The 24,257-nt window shown below is 43.3% G+C and overlaps 1 protein-coding gene across 4 annotated transcripts in view; it reads left to right on the top strand.

The window, feature by feature from the left end:
* The window catches only part of cdkl5 (cyclin dependent kinase like 5), a 145,973-nt gene that overhangs the window by 60,921 nt on the left and 60,795 nt on the right, over positions 1-24,257 (top strand). For all 4 annotated transcript variants that reach the window (XM_060911112.1, XM_060911110.1, XM_060911111.1 and 1 more), the window contains 2 exons: positions 9,383-9,428; positions 22,491-22,627. In XM_060911112.1, coding sequence (XP_060767095.1) covers positions 22,532-22,627 — 96 coding nt within the window. In that variant the 5' untranslated portion in view covers positions 9,383-9,428; positions 22,491-22,531. The remainder of the gene's footprint in view (positions 1-9,382; positions 9,429-22,490; positions 22,628-24,257) is intronic.

The following is a 24,257-nucleotide window of genomic DNA, read 5'->3' as shown; positions in this document are numbered from 1 at the left end:
AATGGTGCAATCCCGCCAGCAAAAATAGGGGAAAAAAGGAGCGATCTCACCTCTTCAGATGTTGATTTAAGTCCGACAATACTTTCCTCAAAAAGGGCGTAGAGGAGCAAATTAATCCAATTTATTCCGGACCATTAAAGACGCTGCCTTCTGCGTAGAATCATACGTCATCCTTGCCGCCATATTGGAGAGGTCAAAGCGGAGAATAAAGATTAGCTGCATTTAACTGTACCAACAGGTTTACCGTCCAAACGAGATCATATGGGATTACCTTTCACAGGTGAGAAACAGCAAATTAATCCATCAACGTGTATCATTCAATTTATTCCGGACCATTAAAGACGCCGCCTTCCGCATAGAATCATGTGTCATCCTCGCCGCCATTTTGGAGAGGCAAGGCAAGTTTATTTATATAGCACATTTCATACACAATGGCAGTTCAATGTGCTTTACAGAAGTAAAAACAAAAACAATAAACAATAGAGAAATAAAATTACATAAAATAATTCTTTATTCTAAAAGAATTAATTAAAAGAATTAAAAGAATTAAAAGAAAATAATAAGAATTACACAATAGTAGAAATAAAATATTAAAATGCCAAAAAGAAAAAGGAGAAAAAGAAAGAAAAAAAAAACTAGCAGAATAAAATAGAATAAAGTTAAAGTAAATTTAAAACATGCAGAGAAAGTAAAGATTATAAAAAATGTAAACTGAGAGGTCAAAGCGGAGAATAAAGATTAGCTGCGTTTAACTTTACCAACAGGTTTGCTGTCCAAACGAGATCACATGGGATTACCTTTCACAGGTGAGACTGGAAAAATACTTTTCATTGTATTTGGTCATTATAATGTAATTTTACAAACAGATTTTCCTGACTTTGTGGCTAATATGAAGTCTCGCGCATAATAGTTTATGCGCATGCGTCCTTACTTCTTCTATTGTTCTGGTGTCTCCAAAGGGACCGTCTTACAGCGCCCCTAGAGGTGTGGCATGTGTATTGCATCGTTTTCAGCAAGCGTTGCGTTGCCATATGGACCTGATATTTTACTGATTGTTGCCCATTTGGACGCGATATATTTTTAAATAACATCTCGTTGCCGTTGTCGTGTGGATGTAGCCTTAGTTAGGTGAAGAAAACACACTTAAACCAACAACAAAGATCAACACAGAGGTCATCAGACACACTCACCTCAGCAGTTAAATGTCCCGCCACTGAGTAGAGAAAAAAATGTTGTTGTGATGTCACTGCAGTAGAGGACCTCTTCTTAAAGGGACAGATTTCTCAATACGACAGGGTGGACAATTGTTTCGGGGACATCTAAAATCTTTTCATTTTTTATGAAATTAATTATTATTTTTACTACCAAATGATAAATGACCTTGAAGTGGGGAAGGTATTACTTACCAAAATAACAATTTAAAAGAAAATCTAAGGAAAAACAAATATGATATATATATTTTTTCATATTGAAATCTACTGAGTGCTGTAGGGGACATGCCAAAATAGCATGCGTCCTATCACATAAAACTGAAAAAAGTCTTTAATATGAATGTAAATTGCTAAGAAATGGTGTTTTGTGAATGCAACACATGAAGCTCAGTACAATGCACCCTTTATCAATTAACTTTATATTATATCAACAGTGCAAATGACTTGTTTTATGTCCAGGACAGCAAAAGGCACCGCTCAGTGATATTCACCCAAGTATATGATCATGTAGGACATTGTATTTGCATCCTGTGTGTCTTAACAAAATGTCAGTAAGTTGTTGACCATTGATTTTGCTACACCTTGCAAATAAAAGTACAACCCCGATTCCAAAAAAGTTGGGACAAAGTACAAATTGTAAATAAAAACGGAATGCAATGATGTGGAAGTTTCAAAATTCCATATTTTATTCAGAATAGAACATAGAGGACATATCAAATGTTTAAACTGAGAAAATATATCATTTAAAGAGAAAAATTAGGTGATTTTAAATTTCATGACAACAACACATCTCAAAAAAGTTGGGACAAGGCCATGTTTACCACTGTGAGACATCCCCTTTTCTCTTTACAAGAGTCTGTAAACGTCTGGGGACTGAGGAGACAAGTTGCTCAAGTTTAGGGATAGGAATGTTAACCCATTCTTGTCTAATGTAGGATTCTAGTTGCTCAACTGTCTTAGGTCTTTTTTGTCGTATCTTCCGTTTTATGATGCGCCAAATGTTTTCTATGGGTGAAAGATCTGGACTGCAGGCTGGCCAGTTCAGTACCCGGACCCTTCTTCTACGCAGCCATGATGCTGTAATTGATGCAGTATGTGGTTTGGTGTTGTCATGTTGGAAAATGCAAGGTCTTCCCTGAAAGAGACGTCGTCTGGATGGGAGCATATGTTGCTCTAGAACCTGGATATACCTTTCAGCATTGATGGTGTCTTTCCAGATTTGTAAGCTGCCCATGCCACACGCACTAATGCAACCCCATACCATCAGAGATGCAGGCTTCTAAACTGAGCGCCGATAACAACTTGGGTCGTCCTTCTCCTCTTTAGTCCGAATGACACGGCGTCCCTGATTTCCATAAAGAACTTCAAATTTTGATTCGTCTGACCACAGAACAGTTTTCCACTTTGCCACAGTCCACTTTAAATGAGCCTTGGCCCAGAGAAGACGTCTGCACTTCTGGATCATGTTTAGATACGGCTTCTTCTTTGAACTATAGAGTTTTAGCTGGCAACGGCGGATGGCACGGTGAATTGTGTTCAGATAATGTTCTCTGGAAATATTCCTGAGCCTGTTTTGTGATTTCCAATACAGAAGCATGCCTGTATGTGATGCAGTGCTGTCTAAGGGCCTGAAGATCACGGGCACCCAGTATGGTTTTCCGGCCTTGACCCTTACGCACAGAGATTCTTCCAGATTCTCTGAATCTTTTGATGATATTATGCACTGTAGATGATGATATGTTCAAACTCTTTGCAATTTTACACTGTCGAACTCCTTTCTGATATTGCTCCACTATTTGTCAGCGCAGAATTAGGGGGATTGGTGATCCTCTTCCCATCTTTACTTCTGAGAGCCGCTGCCACTCCAAGATGCTCTTTTTATACCCAGTCATGTTAATGACCTATTGCCAATTGACCTAATTAGTTGCAATTTGGTCCTCCAGCTGTTCCTTTTTCGTACCTTTAACTTTTCCAGCCTCTTATTGCCCCTGTCCCAACTTTTTTGAGATGTGTTGCTGTCATAAAATTTCAAATGAGCCAATATTTGGCATGAAATTTCAAAATGTCTCACTTTCGACATTTGATATGTTGTCTATGTTCTATTGTGAATACAATATCAGTTTTTGAGATTTGTAAATTATTGCATTCCGTTATTATTTACAATTTGTACTTTGTCCCAACTTTTTTGGAATCGGGGTTGTATTATTTGAGTCTGGCTAACAGCTCTAGCTTCATTTCTCTTGATATGTTTAGCTGTGAGTCTGTAGCATATAGTAAACCAGCATTGGCCATGAAAGTAAAACTCTCATCTCATCTCATTATCTCTAGCCGCTTTATCCTGTTCTACAGGGTCGCAGGCAAGCTGGAGCCTATCCCAGCTGACTACGGGTGAAAGGCGGGGTACACCCTGGACAAGTCGCTAGGTCATCACAGGGCTGACACATAGACACAGACAACCATTCACATCTACGGTCAATTTAGAGTCACCAGTTAACCTAACCTGCATGTCTTTGGACTGTGGGGGAAACCGGAGCACCCGGAGGAAACCCACGCGGACACGGGGAAAGTAAAACTCTGTCTCTTCAAAATGCTATCACAATAGCTTACACATACTGATATTGTGATTTCTCTTGCATCTTCTGTACCAACCGACTATGTTATACAGATTCATAAGAACGTCTAATAATCGAATCCCTTGCCTCTGTCCCTGCAAGTAAGAAACAGCCACACAGTGTGTGTGTGTGTGTGTATGAAAACTGTATGGTTGGATGGTACTGACAATGATAATAATAATAAGTATTTAACAGAATTGAAATAAAAATATTTGAGATCAGGGGCGGCATGGTGGTGTAGTGGTTAGCGCTGTCACCTCACAGCAAGAAGGTCCGGGTTCGAGCCCCGTGGCCGGCGAGGGCCTTTCTGTGCGGAATTTGCATGTTCTCCCCGTGTCCACGTGGGTTTCCTCCGGGTGCTCCAGTTTCCCCCACAGTCCAAAGACATGCAGGTTAGGTTAACTGGTGACTCTAAATTGACCGTAGGTGTGAATGTGAGTGTGAATGGTTGTCTGTGTCTATGTGTCAGCCCTGTGATGACCTGGCGACTTGTCCAGGGTGTACCCCGCCTTTCGCCCGTAGTCAGCTGGGATAGGCTCCAGCTTGCCTGCGACCCTGTAGAACAGGATAAAGCGGCTAGAGATAATGAGATGAGATATTTGAGATCAGGATTATTGTATAGTACTTAATGTTATATTTCGAGACAAGCTTACAGTCAGTGTTCTGCATTGTGTATCACGCAATACAGTAAGTCTACTAACTTGTTTCTCATATAATCAGTGTGGTGTAAATAGTTGATTAAAAAAGGTACTCAGTCCATTTAATCTGTCTAGTTATAAAGACCAGGACAACAGTACAGCTCTTTTAAACACCAGTGTGAAAGTAAGCACACTCCTTTTACCTTCAAACAGTACCGAGGACTTTCCATGGACCTCCCATGCAGTTTTACAGTAAAGAGAAACCTCTTCCCCAAGCTACTGGCTCTGAATCATTTCTGTTTGAAGATGATTTTTGAAGCAAGGATGATGAGGAATTCCTCTGAGAAGGAAGGATGTCCTGAAAACCTTAACGTGACTGTTTGCTTGGAATCAGCCACACATGGCAAGCTTTATTTGATGTTCCTGAGCGTGAGAAGCATCTATTAGAGGATGGGGCATTCTGGGAAAAACAACGCCAGCTAGTATAAATGGGGCCTGGAATAAACAAACATACAGTTATATTTTTTTCTGTCCACATCATTTTATTCGCTGTTATTTGCTAGCACATGGCATGGAGTGTTTTTTTTTTTTAATGAAACAAAATTAAGTAGAGGCTGGGGCTGATTTCTTTCTAACCCAGACTATAGATTCACACAACCTGTTTTTACACAGAGTGAAGCTAGCCTAGACTTAGTATCCGCTTGGGGATAATTTATGCTATATTCATCAGCTGTGATCAAGATGGTGCACATAAAATACAATAGATGACTTGCAACCACGTGATCAAAATGTGCTGTCATGAGCGTCCACCATGGATATACAAAGCAACTAGGATGGCAGCCACTGACAGCGTGTCTGTAAACAATGCTGAATTTTCTAAGTATTACTACGATTTGAACAATCGAGCGAAGATTCGATACAAAGAGAAGATAGGTATGTGTGGTTTTGACCCATATTATTTAAAAAAGTCAGACTTTTCTGAAGATAAGACGCTTCTGCCGACCATTGAGAATGAATACAGGTCATTTCGTCCAATGACCATTTCATCCAAAGCCTTTTTCATACACACTATCAATTATTTTATATTTCAGGTATTTGCTTGTTTGAAAAAAGGAGGAATTCTCAATGGAATTTGGCCGAAGCAGCTTTGACACTAAAGAGCGTACTAAGGGGGTACCACGTCGGCCCGTGCCACTTGCTGACCCTGGGATGAGTTAACTCCCTTGTCATTGCAGACTGCTCGCTTGCATGTCTATGTTTCCGGCTGGATCATATTAAATCTTCAGGTGCGGAGCAGCACTCTCGTGGAGGCTTCGTTCGCGTGTTCCGGGCCAAGGCACAGCCCTACCCACCCGAGACCATGTTCTTTCGAAGGGGGAGGCTTAGAGGGAGGTGCCTGTAAAATTTGGCTTCGCTGTGAGCTCCCCTGGCCGAGTTATTAATTTTTAAAGCTGGCTGAATCATATTAAATCTTTAGGCACGAAGCAGCGCTCTCACGGGGCTTGCGTTCGTGAACACCGGAATACCTGAAATATAGTGCATATAAAAAAAGCTTTGGACAAAGTGTCTTAACTTTTGGACGAAATGGTCATTGGATGAAGTGTCCTGATCCCCTCGTCTCCTCTTCGTACTAAGCCTCAGAGTTTCCTCGCCCTCTTTCTGAATCATGGATGGAATTCTAAAAAATTGGAACATGCCACAGTCACGAGTACTGTTGTGACCACAACCATATACAGCACAAAGATATGGCATAGCTAAAATAACGCTTACAGCAGTGGAAAAACAAAGAGAGTTGTGCACGCGTGACTATGTTTTGTATGGAATGTCGCTTGACCCCGCATTTGTATATCTACCAACATGGCCGACATCCAGGTTCCTATTTTGCTTTGACGTCACTTGCAAGTCAAGGATAGCAGGTGTAATAATCACGGAGATTTTTCCATTCTTTCCCCCAAAATGCCTTTGGAGGAGACAGTAAAATGGACCAAGCACTCATTCTGTGATCAAAGTATACAGTAGGGCAAAAAAGTATTTAGTCAGCCACCAATTGTGCAAGTTCTCCCACTTAAAAAGATGAGAGAGACCTGCAATTTTCATCATAGGTACACTTCAACTATGAGAGACAGAATGGGGGGGAAAGAATCCAGGAAATCACATTGTAGGATTTTTAATGAATTAATTGGTAAATTCCTCGGTAAAATAAGTATTTGGTCACCTACAAACAAGCAAGATTTCTGGCTGTCACAGACCTGTAACTTCTTTAAGAGGCTCCTCTGTCCTCCACTCGTTACCTGTATTAATGGCACCTGTTTGAACTCGTTATCAGTATAAAAGACACCTGTCCACAACCTCAAACAGTCACACTCCAAACTCCACTATGGCCAAGACCAAAGAGCTGTCAAAGGACACCAGAAACAAAATTGTAGACCTGCACCAGGCTGGGAAGACTGAATCTGCAATAGGTAATAATAATAATAATAATAAGTTAAATTTATATAGCGCCTTTCAAGAAACCCAAGGACGCTTTACAATTATAGACAAGGAAAAAAGTAAATAAATAAAAAATAACTAAAAAAATAATAAATAAATAAATAAATAAATAATAAAAAGTAAAAAGTCCACCAAGTAGGGGTCAGGATGTAATTCCAGTGGTGTAGCAACCACAGTCCCACCAAAAGGCGCACGAAAACGAGTCCCACATCTCCAGCACCGTGATGCCGTGACGCTGTCAGCAACATCGCTCGAACACCACGCCATGGATCCACAAAGTGAGCAGAGAAGCTCTGCCATGCAAAGCGCTGGTATGTCCAAACCGCCTGCACAGCCGCCGCGACACCACCGAGCAACATCGCTCAGAACATCACGCCAAGCGTTAAAGCACAGAGTGCTGGACAACCACGATGTAAAATGAGCAACGAGCTCACTGCAGTCCACAGCTGGGAGCACAGGCATCACCCACAGCGAACCAAGGCCTGGAGGGAACCGACGTCCAAAACTGGGTCCAGAGCTAGATCACCACCGGCGGACAAAACACTCAAACAAACATCAAACTACACAAACACACAGAAAAAATAAATAAATAAAATGAAAATAGAAAAAGAAAGAAAAATAAAATAAAAAAGCGCTAGTAAGCAGCTTGGTGTGAAGAAATCAACTGTGGGAGCAATTATTAGAAAATGGAAGACATACAAGACCACTGATAATCTCTGTCGATCTGGGGCTCCACGCAAGATCTCACCCCATGGGTTCAAAATGATCACAAGAATGGTGAGCAAAAATCCCAGAACCACACGGGGGGCCTAGTGAATGACCTGCAGACAGCTGGGACCAAAGTAACAAAGGCTACCATCAGTAACGCACTACGCCGCCAGAGACTCAAATCCTGCAGTGCCAGATGTGTCCCCCGGTTAAGCCAGTACATGTCCAGGCTCGTCTGAAGTTTGCTAGAGAGCATTTGGATGATCCAGAAGAGGATTGGGAGAATGTCATATGGTCAGATGAAACCAAAATAGAACTTTTTGGTAAAAACTCAACTTGTCGTGTTTGGAGGAGAAAGAATGCTGAGTTCCATCTAAAGAACACCATACCTACTGTGAAGCATGGGGGTGGAAACATCATGCTTTGGGGCTGTTTTACTGCAAAGGGACCAGGACGACTGATCCGTGTAAAGGAAAGAATGAATGGGGCCATGTATCGTGAGATTTTGAGTGAAAACCTCCTTCCATCAGCAAGGGCATTGAAGATGAAACGTGGCTGGGTCTTTCAGCATGACAATGATCCCAAACACACCACCCGGGCAACGAAGGAGTGGCTTCGTAAGAAGCATTTCAAGGTCCTGGAGTGGCCTAGCCAGTCTCCAGATCTCAACCCCATAGAAAATCTTTGGAGGGAGTTGAAAGTCTGTGTTGCCCAACGACACCCCCAAAACATCACTGCTCTAGAGGAGATCTGCATGGAGGAATGGGCCAAAATACCAGCAACAGTGTGTGAAAACCTTGTGAAGACTTACAGAAAACGTTTGACCTCTGTCATTGCCAACAAAGGGTATATAACAAAGTATTGAGATGAACTTTTGTTATTGACCAAATACTTATTTTCCACCATAATTTGCAAATAAATTCTTTAAAAATCAGACAATGTGATTTTCTGGATTTTTTTTTCTCATTTTGTCTCTCATAGTTGAAGTGTACCTATGATGAAAATTACAGGCCTCTCTCATCTTTTTAAGTGGGAGAACTTGCACAATTGGTGACTGACTAAATACTTTTTTGCCCCACTGTAAATGGGCAGAAGGGACAAACAATTGCAGCTTCTCTCTTTACCGTTCTTGCTACTTGGACCCTCTATGAGGCCTACCGTCCATTAAATAGCCACTAGTGCCAAAAGTACTGCTATTATTGATGGCATTTTACAGCACTGCACACAAAGGAGAATGAGCACTAACACCAGTAGCAATAGCAAGAATACCACTCTCTCAGCAGTTCTCCCTGATGATTATATGGTGATTATAAGACTAATTAGTAATATGTTAAGTAATAACTGCTATTTTGATATACAGATAATGGCTTTGGTTCTTCCTCGATACACCTTGCCATTTTGAAGCCTAATTTTAATTATTGGGATGTTTTACGAGAAGCGGCTTCTCTGACAGCTCAATTGAACTTCATCCAAAGAAGTGCAGCATAAAAGAACAGATCCTTATTATCCAGTTTGTATAATAACCGAGGCTTAACATGATTTACACTCTCAGTGGAAATCTTTGCTTTCAGAGGTCATTTTAAGTCTGTAAGTAAGATTAACCTGAATCTAGTGAAACCTGAAGTCAGAGTCTGTACTAACTGGGCTTTGTGTGTGTGTGTGTGTGTGTGTGTGTGTGTGTGTGTGTGTGTGTGTGTGTGTGTGTGTGTGTTTGTTTTTGTAGGAGACGAAAGAGCTTGTCGCTATAAAGAAGTTTAAGGACAGTGAAGGTAAATCATGACTGCATGGTCCTTTTGCTTGTGAATGTGAAATATGCGTCCTCATTTATTTACTTTGTTTAAACTCATGTTTAGTACTGCAGAGATTTTTTGCAAGCTATTCTGATAAATATTATAAACATAATTTATTTTTACTGAATGGTAATAAGTGGTCTTAAATTGTAATGGGTTTTTTTCTGAGCCATGTTTTGAAAAATATATAGGAAACACAACATAAAAATATAGCCTGTGTGAGTTAGAGATGCAACTCATCATTATTGATTTTTATTTATTTATTTTTTATTTTATTTGATTGGTTGGATTATTTTAAACACCAAAGATAGTCATTTAAAAACACAGTATGTCTTTCCAGAATTTCAGCTAGTACTACTACAAAGCTCTTACCTAGGATTAATCATGCATCCCTAACTACAGTACAATATTACTGACATTTATCAGGCAATCTTTCCACCTGGGCGTTGTGTGAGACGGCTGCCTCTCCAGTAGCTCTGTAGTTTTTAGCTCTTTAAACCTCTTTTTTTCCACCTTTTTTTTACTTTTTTGCTCTTCTTACGAAGACATAGTGTGTTTTACTATATAACATGGATATATTTAACTTTAACATGCAACCAGGAGCCAGTTTTCCCACTTATTCGAGAGAGGAGCTGCTGGCCCTGAAAACAACGGGACGAGCCGGGATACGACGCCCCATCCCGGCGGAGCTGAGGAGGAAACCCAGGGGCTGCAAAGCTGGAGCTAAGCTAAAGGCTAGGCTAGCGGACAACCGGCGGCACTACAAACCATCCATTCCCTCCGTTATCATGAGGAATGTGAACTCGCTGCCGAACAAAGTCGACGAGCTTTCCGCTCTGAACAACCAGCGGATTTACCGGGAGAGCAGCTTATTTATCTTTACGGAGACATGGCTAACACACCTTGTACCGGATGCTAACGTGGACCTGCGGGGATTCACTGCTGTGAGAGCCGACAGAGAAACTAACACATGCGGGAAAAGCAAAGGTGGGGTACTCATCATTTATGTTAACAACCGCTGATGTAACCTGGGACATGTCTCCATAAAGACAGTTTTATGTTGCCCAGACTTGGAGCTGCTAGCCCTTAGCCTGCGGCCATATTATCTGCCAAGGGAGTTCAGTCACGTGATCACCATTTGTGTTTACATCCCTCCGAGGGCTGACGCAGCCGCTGCATGTGAGAGGATTCACTCTGTTACAGCAAGGCTGCAGACACAGCACCCTGAGGCATTTATGATCATTTCTGGGGACTTTAATCACGCTACTTTGGACTCTACTTTGGCTGCTTTTTACCAGGCTGTGGATTGTCCAACAAGGAACAATAGGATAATTGACTTGCTGTATGCTAATGTGAGGGATGCATACAGAGTCACACCCCTCCCCCCACTAGGGAAGTCTGACCACAACCTGGTTCTTCTACAGCCGAAGTACACCCCCCTGGTTCAAAGGCAGCCTGCAACAACTAGCTCCATCAGGAGGTGGTCCCCTGAAATGGAAGATGCCCTCAGAGACTGCTATGACATCACGGACTGGAATGTGCTGCTTAGCCCACACTGTGAGGACATAGAGGGGCTGACACATTGTCTGACGGATTACCTCAACTTCTGTGCAGACGTGGTCTCCCCCGCTAAGACTGTACGGTGTTACCCTAATAACAAGCCATGGGTAACACAGGAAGTCAAAGCTGTCCTCAACAGGAAGAAGGCCGCATTCAGGAGCAGAGATAGGGAGGTGATGAAAGCAGCACAGCAGGAGGTGAAATGCTGCGTGAGGGAAGCTAAGGACAGCTACAGGAGAAAGGTGGAGCAGAAGCTGAAGGAGAACAGCATGAGGGAGGTCTGGGAAGGTGTGAAAACCATCACAGGTCACAATACAAAGACCAGAATTGTTGAGGGGACAGTGGAGAGGGCGAACGAGTTGAATGACTTCTTCAATCGGTTCAGCCAGCCCACGTCCCCCCCACCCTCTCCCTCACTGCAGCCATCTCTCCTTCTTCCCTCAACACACCTCCCCCCAGTCATCACAGCAGCCCCCTCCTCCCCCACCTCAACACAGACTCCTCTATGCGTTACTGTAGACCAGGTCAGCGGTCAACTGAGGAAGCTTCACCCCAGGAAAGCAGCAGGCCCGGACAAGGTGTGTCCATGACGACTGAAGACCTGCACTGCTGAACTGGGTGAACCACTCCAATGCATCTTCAATTTCAGCCTGCAGCTGGGGAGAGTGCCAACCCTCTGGAAGACATCATGTATCGTTCCAGTTCCCAAAAAGAATCGGCCCAGCGAGCTGAACGACTTCCGACCGGTGGCACTCACTTCACATTTGATGAAGACGTTGGAGCAGCTCTTCCTCAGCCTCCTCAGACCCCAGGTACAACATGCCCAGGACTGTCTGCAGTTTGCGTACCGGGCAGGTGTTGGTGTGGAAGACACCATCCTCTACCTGCTACACCAAGCTCACTCGCATCTGGATAAGGGAAATGGCACAGTGAGGATCCTCTTCTTGGACTTCTCGAGTGCCTTCAACACCATCCAGCCCCTTTTGCTTCAGGACAAACTGAACAGGATGCGAGTGGACCCCTGCCTGGTCATCTGGATCTCCAGCTACCTCACTGACAGGCCGCAGTACATCAGGCTGAAGGACATCATGTCTGACATTGTAATTAGCAGCACCGGAGCACCCCAGGGCACGGTGCTGGCCCCTCTTCTCTTCACCCTGTACACCGCGGACTTCTGCTACAACTCAGAGCTGTGTCACATTCAGAAGTTTGCCAATGACACAGCCATCGTTGGGTGTATCAGTGATGACAGAGAGGAGGAGTATAGGAGCCTGGTGAGGGACTTTGCTGTGTGGTGCAACAGGAACCATCTGCAGCTCAACACCTCAAAGACCAAGGAGCTGGTCACTGACTTTGGGAGGTCCAGACCAAGGTCATGACCAGTTCTGATCGAGGGAGTCGAGGTGGAGGCTGTGGATTCCTACAAGTACCTCGGGCTGTGGCTGGACAGCAAGCTGGACTGGACTTGCAACACCAATCACTTATACAGGAAGGGACAGAGCAGGCTATACTTCCTTAGGAGGCTATGGTCCTTTAACATCTGCAGGAAACTCCTGTGGATATTCTATCAGTCTGTGGTCGCCAGTGTCCTGTTTTACACCGTGGTGTGCTGGGGGGGGCAGCACATCCAAGAAGGACACATCCAGGCTGGACAAACTGATCAGGCAGGCCGGCTCTGTGGTCGGCATGAAGCTGGACTCTCTGGTGATGGTGGCAGAGAAGAGGTCTATGGACAAACTATTGAACATCATGGACGATGCCAGTCACCCTCTGCACACCGTCATCAGCAACCAGAGGAGCCTGTTCAGTGACAGAATGCTCCTTCCCAAGTGCAGGATGAACAGTCTCAAAAACTTCTTTGTCCCTCATGCCATCAGACTGTACAATTCCTCTCTGGGGGGGAGGAGGGGTAACAGGAGGACAGAGGACGGGAAGGAGCAGTAGCCTAGCCTAACAATAAGCAATACTGGACAATGTGCAATATAATGTGCAATATAAAGTGCAATATCTTTCCTGCTCCCCCCCACACACACACTTACCCTAACCCCACTTCTCCCCCCTCTTTCCCCCCTCCCCTTCCTCTCTTCCCCATATCTTATTCTTTTATATTTGTATATGTAAATACTTAATTTATTTTCATTTATCTAGAAGTTTTTCTCTATTTCTTTTCTCTGTTTATCTGTAATGATGCTGCTGGAATCTTAATTTCCCTGAGGGAACCCTCCCAAAGGGATCAATAAAGTTTTATCTAATCTAATCTCTAATCTAATCTAATCTGTTATACCATGAGAATATTACCAAGTTTTTATGTCAGCCATTTTTTTTTCTTCAATATAGACACCCAAACTAATGTGAGGTCATGGTTTTCTGTTCTTTGATTTTCATGCTGTCGGTCAGAGTGACCAGTGGACTAATAGACTCAATCTATGGGAGTTACCTGATTTTAGGTCCCTGATTTGATTAATTCTGACCAGTCAAATTCATTTTGCATGCTGTGATTGCACAAGGCCAGTCATTTTCAGTATGTGGATTTGACATGTGTGTGTGTGTGTGTTATATATATATATATATATATATATATATATATATATATATATATATAATATTAGTGCTGTCAAAAATGTCGCGTTATTAACGCGTTAACTTGACTCAATTTTAACGGTGATAATTTTTTTATCGCGAGATTAATGCTCTGTGACATGATGCCACGCCCCGCACAGCCAGAGTCCTCTGCCCTCCCCCGAAGAGCCACGGTGCTCGGCTTAGGTTTCGTTTTCCCATCGGCTGCTCCAGCCCCACTTTGCAGTGGCTGTGACAAGACGTGTTATGCTCTGCAATAAAAAAAAAAAAACATTGGTACAACCAGTGTTCGAACTATGCCGATATTTCCGGGGGGGTCCCTTATTTTCCCTTGTGGGGGGGTGTGTGCTTGCGCTTGTCTCAGAGCGCGGCTCTCCATCGTGCGCTCACTTCGGATATGCAAATGCTTCCTGTTACACACGATTGCTATGTCAATAAACATCATTTAGCCAATATTTTAGAGACCCCCCAACATTTCCCAAATCATGTTTTCAAGGGATCTCATGTCTGTTTCAGGGGATCTCGGATCCCCTGTGTACCCCCGTAGTTCGAACGGTGAGCAAGCCCATTCACTTTTTTATGCTGATAAGAGAATTACAATGGTTTTTCATGTGACAAAAATGTGCGATTAAATTGCGATTAATCGCGAGTTAACTATGACAGTCGCGACATTAATCGCGATTAAATATTTTAATCGCTTGACAGCACTAATATATATATATATCAGCTGGATAGTACAGTGGTAATGCTCACTGACTATGACGCGGGAGATCGGGGTTCGAATCCCGGTCCAGTAAGGGTCCTTAGGCAAGACCCCTCATGATATATCAGCCTACCTCAGGAATGAGTGAAGACATAACTGATAGAGTCATACCGGCTCAGACGTCGCCCGGGTCAACAAGGTCTGCGTCAGTTGCTAGGGAACCAGGGCAAACTGATGAGAAATGGGCTACTGGAACAAGACATCGATGGACGAGGACAGAAAATACGGATTTGCTGGAATGCTACTATACAAGCAATCCCAGAGAGCTACGACTCAGTGCCACACACATGGATACTGGAATGTCTGGAACTGTATAAGATCAACAAGACCTTCATCCAGAACTCAATGGAAATGTGGAAGACAACCCTAGAGGCCAAGTCAACATCAAGTGCGGCATATACCAAGGAGATGCGCTATCACCACTGCTGTTCTGCATAGGCGAACAGCATCATCACGAAGAGTGGCTACGGGTACCGATTCCGTAGTGGGGCAACAATCAGCCACCTGCTCTACATAGATGACATCAAGCTATATGCCAGGAACGAGCGAGAAATAGACTCGCTGATCCACACCACCCGGATCTACAGCGATGACATAGGGATGTCATTCGGATTGGACAAGTGTGGCCGGATGGTCTCAAAGAGAGGCAAGATGGTCCGGACTGAGGGGATTGACCTACCAGAGGGCAACATAGGTGATATCCAAGACAGCTACAAGTACCTTGGCATCCCACAGGCTAATGGAAACCATGAAGAGGCCACAAGGAAGTCAACCACATGGTCCGAACAAGGTCCGAGCCATCAACATGTATGCACTACCAGTCATCAGATACCCCGCTGGTATCATAAACTGGCCAAAGGAGGAGATAGAAGCCACAGATATCAAGACTAGAAAGCTCCTCACCATGCATGGAGGGTTCCACCCCAAGTCCAGCACCCTGAGACTATAAGCGGGAGGCCGAGGGCTAGTGAGCATCAAGACCACGGTCCAGGATGAAACATCGAAAATCCGAGAATACATCAGAAAGATGGCCCCAAAGGATGAACTGCTAAGTGAATGTCTCAGGCAGCAGAACCCTGATGAGAGTGCAGAGGAGGAGGAACAGACAACCTGGAGGGACAAACCCCTACATGGCATGTACCACCGTCAGATAGAGGAAGTGGCTGATATCAAGAAATCCTACCAGTGGCTGGATAATGCAGGACTGACAGCACAGAGGCACTAATCATGGCAGCCATAAGCACAAGAGCCATAGAGGCCAGGATCTACCAGAGTAGATCAGACCCAAGATGCAGACTGTGCAAAGAAGCCCCTGAAACAGTCCAGCACATAGTAGCAGGGTGTAAGATGCTAGCTGGATCAGCGTACATGGAGAGGCACAACCAAGTGGCTGGGATAGTATACAGGAACATCTGCAACCAGTATGGAATAGAAGTACCCAAGTCCCAATGGGCCATACCACAGAAGGTGGCTGAGAACAACAGGGCCAAGGTTCTGTGGGACTTCAGCTTCCAGACTGACAAACAGATCCTGGCTAACCAACCGGACATAGTGGTGGTGGACAAAGAGCAGAAGAGGGTGGTGGTGATAGATGTGGCGATCCCAGCTGACGCCAACATCAGGAAGAAGGAACATGAGAAACTTGAGAAGTATCAAGGGTTGAAAGAGCAGCTGGAACGGATGTGGAAGGTCAAGGGCTGCGTGGTCCCCGTGGTAGTGGGGGCACTTGGGGCAGTAACCCCCAAACTGGGAGAGTGGCTCCAGCAAATCCCAGGAACAACATCTGAAGCCTCAGTCCAGAAGAGCGGAGTCCTAGGAACATCGAAGATACTGCGCAGAACCCTCAAACTCCCAGGCCTCTGGTAGAGGACCCAAGCTTGAGGATGACATGGATACCACCCCCCCACCGGGGGTGAGAAGGAGATTTTTTTTTTATACTCACTGTCCACTTTAATGGGAACACCTGTAAAGCTGTTCAGTCATGCAGTTCAACCAGCCAATCATGTAACAGCATCACAGTGCATAGAAGGTATTCATACAGGAACAAGGCAAGCGCTTCACTTAATGTTCACATGAAACATCAGAAGAAACATCTCCGTGGCATGGTTGTTGGTGCCAGATGTGCTGGTTTGAGTGTGTCAAACACTGTTGATCTCCTGGGATTTTCAAGTACAACAGTCTAGAATTTATTTGGAATGGTGCGAAAAACAAAAAAACATCCAGTGAGCAACAGTTCTACAGGCTGAAACACCTTGTTGATAAGAAAGGCCAAAAGAGAATGGTCATACTGGTTTGAGCTACCAGAAAGGTTATGGGAACTCAACCAATTTTTATAGTCTTGGTGAGCAGAAAAGCATCTCAGAACACAGCAAAAGACCAACAGATGTTTTACCAGCCTTCAAATGTTCAGTTTTGATAAGCCTTGGGTGTGCTGCTGCCGCATGATTGGATAATTGCATGAATGAGCAGAGGTTTATATACCGTATACAGTGGTGCTTGAAAGTTTGTGAACCCTTTAGAATTTTCTATATTTCTGCATAAATATGACCCAAAACATCATCAGATTTTCACACAAGTCCTAAAAGTAGACAAAGAGAACCCAGTTAAACAAATCAGACAAAAATATTATACTTGGTCATTTATTTATTGAGGAAAATGATCCAATATTACATATCTGTGAGTGGCAAAAGTATGTGAACCCTTGCTTTCAGTATCTGGTGTAACCCCCTTGTGCAGCAATAACTGCAACTAAACGTTTCCGGTAACTGTTGATCAGTCCTGCACACCAGCTTGGAGGAATTTTAGCCCATTCCTCCGTACAGAACAGCTTCAACTCTGGGATGTTGGTGGGTTTCCTCACATGAACTGCTCACTTCAGGTCCTTCCACAACATTTCAATTGGATTAAGGTCAGGACTTAGACTTGGCCATTCCAAAACATTAACTTTATTCTTCTTTAACCATTCTTTGGTAGAACAACTTGTGTGCTTAGGGTCATTGTCTTGCTGCATGACCCACGTTCTCTTGAGATAAAGTTCATGGACAGATGTCCTGACATTTTCCTTTAGAATTTGCTGGTATAATTCAGAATTCATTGTTCCATCAATGATGGCAAGCCATCCTGTCCCAGATGCAGCAAAAGAGGCCCAAACCATGATACTACCACCACCATGTTTCACAGATGGGTTAAGGTTCTTATGCTGGAATGCAGTGTTTTCCTTTCTCCAAACATAACGCTTCTCATTTAAACCAAAAAGTTCTATTTTGGTCTCATCTGTCCACAAAACATTTTTCCAATAGCCTTCCGGCTTGTCCCACATGATCTTTAGCAAACTGCAGACGAGCAGCAGTGTTCTTTTTGGAGAGCAGTGGCTTTCTCCTTGCAACCCTGCCATGCACACCATTGTTGTTCAGTGTTCTCCTGATAGTGGACTCATGAACATTAACATTAGCCAATGTGAGAGAGGCCTTCAGTTGCTTAGAAGTTAACCTGGGGTCCTTTGTGACCTTGCTGACTATTACATGCCTTGCTCTTGGAGTGATCTTTGTTGGTCAACCACTCCTGGGGAGGGTAACAATGGTCTTGAATTTCCTCCATTTGTACAGAATCTGTCTGACTGTGGATTGGTGGAGTCCAAACTCTTTAGGGATGGTTTTGTAACCATGTCCAGCCTAATGAGCATCAACAACACTTTTTCTGAGAAATCTCCTTTGTTCGTGCCATGATACACTTCCACAAATATGTGTTGTGAAGATCAGACTTTGATAGATCCCTGTTCTTTAAATAAAACAGGGTGCCCACTCACACCTGATTGTCATCCCATTGATTGAAAACACCTGACTCTAATTTCACCTTCAAATTAACTGCTAATCCTAGAGGTTCACATACTTTTGCCACTCACAGATATGTAATATTGGATCATTTTCCTAAATAAATAAATGACCAAGTATAATATTTTTGTCTCATTTTTTTAACTGGGTTCTCTTTATCTACTTTTAGGACTTGTGTGAAAATCTGATGTTGTTTTAGGTCATATTTATGCAGAAATATAGGAAATTCTAAAGGGTTCACAAACTTTCAAGCACCACTGTGTGATTGATATATATACACACACACATACACTCTAAAAAATAAAGGTGCTTCAGTTGTTCTTCAAATCTCTGGATGGTTCCATGGAGAGTCAAAACTTTGTGATGAACCATTACATTATACGAAAGGTTCTTCACATTGGAAATGGTTCTTCAGATCCTGGCATTCTCTTACCATTTGCTGGTCAATGCACATACGGTAGGCTATGTTTACACAAATCTGTCTTCACTGCTCAAACAAATGGTTTAAATGGTTCTTTCAAGAACTGTTGCATGAACGGTTCTTTGAAGCCCTGAAAAAGGTTCTTCTATGGCATCGCCCTGAAGAACCGGTACTGGCCCCATTATTTTTTAGAGTGAACATCGTGATGGACGATCATATTGTGGGCGGGGGGGGGGATGATTTTAATACCACATTATTATTATTATTATTATTATTATTATTATTTAAAGTATTAGATACTCATCCGAGGCTTTGGCACGTAAAGAAAAAAAAAGCGCTAGGTGATGTGGAATATTTGGCCTTGATAACGGATATGTGGTCCAGCTGCAACATGATGCCCTATATGTCAGCTACCGTACATTATGTGGACCGAGAGTGGGCAATGCAGTCCAAATGCCTGCAGACGAGTTTCATGCCAGAGACACATTCAGCGGACAATTTAGAAGACGCATTGCGTGAGACACTTGCGGAATGGAAAATAGAGGAGAAAAAGATCGCCTGTATAACAACGGGGCGAATATTGTCACAGCCATCAGGCAATTGAAATGGCCGTGGTTAAGTTGTTTTGGGCACAATTTGAACCTGGCCATAACCAACTCGCTTGCGCAACAGAGGGCCAGTACAGACCGAGCGTTTGGAGTTTGCCGAGCAGTCAACACTGCGTTTGCGCACAGCTGGCTTCGGAGAAATGAGCTGCGCAAAGCGCAGGTGGAAATGAACCTCCCCGAGCACTCACTGATCACGGCAAGATATTAATCTGCTCTAACAATGAAAGACTAGTATTCAAATTATGAGAAGAAACTACAATTAAGCTATTACTCATTGTTTATTTACACCATATCAATTGAAGATGCGTTTCGGCCTTTAGTGCGCACTTGAACGCGCTAATTTTTCCAATTTATTAGTGTTTGAATTATTGCACCAGCTTTTAAAATCATGATTTAATATTGTTTTTTTTTTACTGTCTTTACATTTGTCAGAATCACCTTCATTCTTCCATTTGGTTTGACATTATGGCTTAGAGTGGACCATTTTGTGTCTGAAAGTAGGCCTATTTACCAGATTAAAGTTATTTGACTTCTGCCGAAATCTGCGCTTCACTGCCGTTTGATAAGGTGCAATATTTCCCGACTGAAGTCGTTAATAGTGGCTATTTGTTTGAACAACATGACAAATTTTACATTAAAAGTATAGTGTAGGCTAAAAAATGAAGTCAAAATTTATTATTAGTAGCATACTGTATTTGTGTAACCACATGTTATGTTCACTAGCACGTCCCTGCACCATAGCCTACGTGAACAAGCGGTAATAGGATATTACTTTATAATGATTTATATAATTATGTATTTATATATAATTATATGTTATATAAAATATTTATATATTAAACAAAACTAACTAACTAAACTAACAAAAACTAACTTTTTAGGTTGAATAGGCCCAGATGATATATGCATGTTTATGACAGGAGGGGGCGTGGTATCACGATGGTGGCTCTCCATCGTGATGGATGACCACCATCGTCAATGGACGATGGCATCATCTATCGGCACAGCCCTAGAGTGGATATAAAAAGTGTACACACCCCGTTAAAATGATCAGTTTTTCTGACGTAAAAAAAAAAGAGACCACGATAAATAATTTCAAAACTTTTCCCACCTTTAATGTGACCTATAACCTGTACAAGTCAATTGAAAAACAAACAAATCTGTTAGGGGGAAAAACATAAAAAAAAAACAACATGCAATAAGCTGGTTGCATAAGTATGCACACCATTAATTTAATACTTTGTTGAAGCACCTTTTCATTTAATTACAGCATTCAGTCTTTTTGGGTCGGAGTCTATCAGCCAGCCACATCTAGACTTGCCAATATTTGCCCACTCTTTCTTGCAAAAATGCTTCAAATCTGTCAGATTGCGAGGGCATGTCTTGTGCACAGCCCTCTTCAGGTCACCCCACAGATTTTCAATCGGATTTAGGTCTGGGTTCTGGCTGGGCCGTTCCAAAACTTTTAGGCGGTCATTGTCATGCTGAAAGATGAAATTCCTCTTCATCTTCAGCTTTCTAGCAGACACCTGAAGGTTTTGGGCCAAAATTGACTGTTATTTAGAACTGTTCATAATTCCCTCCACCTTGACTAAAGCCCCTGTTCCAGCTGAAGAAAAACAACCCCAAAACATGATGCTGGTGATGATGCCACCACCATGCTTCACTATGGGTATGGTGTTCTTTTGGTGATGCACACTGTGGTTTTTGCACCAAACATCTCATCTCATCTCATTATCTCTAGCCGCTTTATCCTGTTCTACAGGGTCGCAGGCAAGCTGGAGCCTATCCCAGCTGACTACAGGCGAAAGGCAGGGTACACCCTGGACAAGTCGCCGGATCATCACAGGGCTGACACATAGACACAGACAGCCATTCACACTCACACCTACGGTCAATTTAGAGTCACCAGTTAACCTAACCTGCATGTCTTTGGACTGTGGGGGAAACCGGAGCACCCGGAGGAAACCCACATGGACACGGGGAGAACATGCAAACTCCACACAGAAAGGCCCTCGCCGGCCACAGGGCTCGAACCCGGACCTTCTTGCTGTGAGGCGACAGCGCTAACCACTACACCACCATGCCACGCTTTTGGGAGAGTTGATGGGGGTTTTTTGTTTGGTTTTTTTTTTTGCAAAATTTAGCCGGGCCTGGATGTTTTTCTTTGACCTACCTCATAGTCCAGACATATAGATAATACGGGAGATTGTTGTCACATGTAGCATACAACCAGTACTTGCCAGAAATTCCTGCAGCTCCTTCAGTGTTGCTGTAGGCCTCTTGGCAGCCTCCCTGACCAGTTTTCGTCTTATCTTTTCATCAGTTTTGGAGGGATGTCCAGTTCTCGGTAATATCACTGTTGTCCTATATTTTCTCCACTTCTTGATGACTGTCTTCACTGTGCTCCATGGTATATCTAATGTCGTGGAAATTTTTTGTACCCTTCTCCTGACTGATACCTTTCAACAATAAGATCTCTTTGATGCTTTGTAAGCTTTCTGTGAACCCTGGCTTTTGCTGGAGGATGCAACTGAGTAAATGTCTGAACTTTATTTGGGGTTAATCAGAGTCATTTTAATTGATGGCAGGTGTGAACCCAAAAAGACTGAATGCTGTAATTAAATCAAAAGGTGCTTCAACAAAGTATTAGTTTAAGGGTGTGCACACTTATGCAACCAGCTTATTGTATGGTTTTTATTTTTTTATGTTTTCCCCCGGGGCAGCACGGTGGTGTAGTGGTTAGCGCTGTCGCCTCATAGCAAGAAGGTCCAGGTTTGAGCCTCGCAGCCGGCGAGGGCCTTTCTGTGCGGAGTTTGCATGTTCTCCCCGTGTCTGCGTGGGTTTTCTCCGGGTGCTCCGGTTTCCCCCACAGTCCAAAGACATGCAGGTTAGGCTATCTGGTGACTCTCAATTGACCGTAGGTGTGAATGGTTGTCTGTGTCTATGTGTCAGCCCTGTGATGACCTGGCGACTTGTCCAGGGTGTACCCTGCCTTTCGCCCATAGTCAGCTGGGATAGGCTTCAGCTTGCCTGCGACCCTGTAGAACAGGATAAAGCGGCTAGAGATAATGAGATGAGATGTTTTCCTCCTAACAGATTTGTTTGTTTTTCAATTGAATTGTACAGGTTATAGGTCACATTAAAGGTGGGAAAAGTTTTGAAATTATTTATCGTGGTCTCATTTTTTTACATCAGAAAATACTATCATTTTAACTGGGTGTGTACACTTTTTATATCCACTGTACTATATATAAACTCTGTCTGTCTGTTTCACAGAGAATGAAGAGGTGAAGGAGACGACTCTGCGGGAGCTGAAGATGCTCCGCACACTGAAGCAGGAGAACATTGTGGAGCTGAAGGAGGCATTCCGGCGCAGAGGGAAACTCTACCTGGTGTTTGAATATGTGGAGAAGGTCAGGCCCAAGCTCTCAGTTTACTTTGTGATTGCCAGGGTTTTTTTTTTTTTTTTTTTGTGTGTGTGTGTGTGTGTGTGTGTGTGTGTGTGTGTGTGTGTGTGTGTGTGTGTGTGTGTGAGATCTCAAAGTGCATGCTGGTCATGGTGTTTGTATTTAAGGTGATCACATAACAAGTGATTAAGGATGTACTAAGGATGCTCAGTTATTTGTCATCACCCAAATGAGGATGGGTTCCCTTTCAAGTCAGGTTCCTCTCTAGGTTTCTTCCTCATGTTGTCTGAAGAAGTTTTTCCTTGCCACCATCACCACAGGCTTGCTCATGAGGGATAGACAAATTTATTCGGGATAAAATTAACTTGTATTTAAAGTCTTTAATTTTCTGTAAAGCTGCTTTGCGACAGTGTCTGTTGCTAAAAGCGCTATACAAATAAACTTGACTCAGTATAAACTCATGTTTAACACTGATCAGCTATAACATTAAACCACTGACAGGTGAAGTGAATAACATTGATTATCTCATTACAGTGGCACCTGTGAAGGGCTGGGATATATGAGGCAGCAAGAGAACAGTCAGTTCTCAAAGTTGATGTGTAGGAAGCAGGAAAAATGGGCAAGTGTAAGGATCTGAGCGAGTCTGACAAGGAGTGATGTGATTGTTAAATTGTGATGGCTAGATGACTGGGTCTGAGCATCTCCAAAATGACAGGTTTTGTGGGGTGTTCCCAGTATGCAGTGGTTAGCACTAACCAAAAGTGGTCCAAGAAAGAACAACCAGTGAACCAGCAACAGAGTCATGGATGCCCAAGGCTTACTGATTAGCATGGGGAATGCAGGCTAGCCTGTGTGGTCTGATCCTACACAAGAGCTACTGTATTACAATTGCTGAAAAAGTTAATGTTGGCTATGTTAGAAAGGTATCAGAACACAAAGTGCAATACGGCTTGCTGCCTATGGGGCTGTGTAGCCATAGATCGGTTACGGTGTCCATGCTGACCCCTGTCCACCACCAAAAGCGCCTACAATGGGCATGTGAGCATCAGAACTGGACCAAGGAACAATGGAGGATGGTGGCCTGGTCTGATGAATCATATTTTATTTTACATCATATAGAGGGGTGTAAAAGAAACCCCCTAAGAGTGTAAAAGTGGCCGGGTGCGTGTACTTTGCTTACCTGGGGAAGAGATGGCACCATCCTGTACCCTGGGAAGAAGGCAAGCTGGCAGAGTCAGTGTGATGCTCTGGACAGTGTTCTACTAGGAAACCTTGGGTCCTGGCATTCATGTGGATGTTACTTTGACACATACCACCTACCAAGTACACCCCTTCATGGAACAGTATTCCTTTATGGCAGTGGTCTCTTTCAGCAGGATATTGTGCCCTGCCACACTGCAAAATTTGTTTAGAAATGGTTTGGGGAACATGACAAAGAGTTCAAGGTGTTGACTTGGCCTTCAATTTCCCATAAATCAATCTTATTAAGCATCTGTGGGATGTGCTGGACAAGCAAGTTAGATCCATGGAGGCCCCACCTCACAACTTATCGGACTTAAAGGACCTGCTGCTAATGTCTTGGTGCCAGATACCACAGCACACCTTCAGAGATCTTGCGGAGTCCATGCTCTACTGA

Source organism: Neoarius graeffei, chromosome 27 (assembly GCF_027579695.1).
Source record: "Neoarius graeffei isolate fNeoGra1 chromosome 27, fNeoGra1.pri, whole genome shotgun sequence".
Taxonomy (NCBI): Eukaryota; Metazoa; Chordata; class Actinopteri; order Siluriformes; family Ariidae; genus Neoarius; species Neoarius graeffei.
This window is presented reverse-complemented; position numbering and strand designations above follow the sequence as displayed.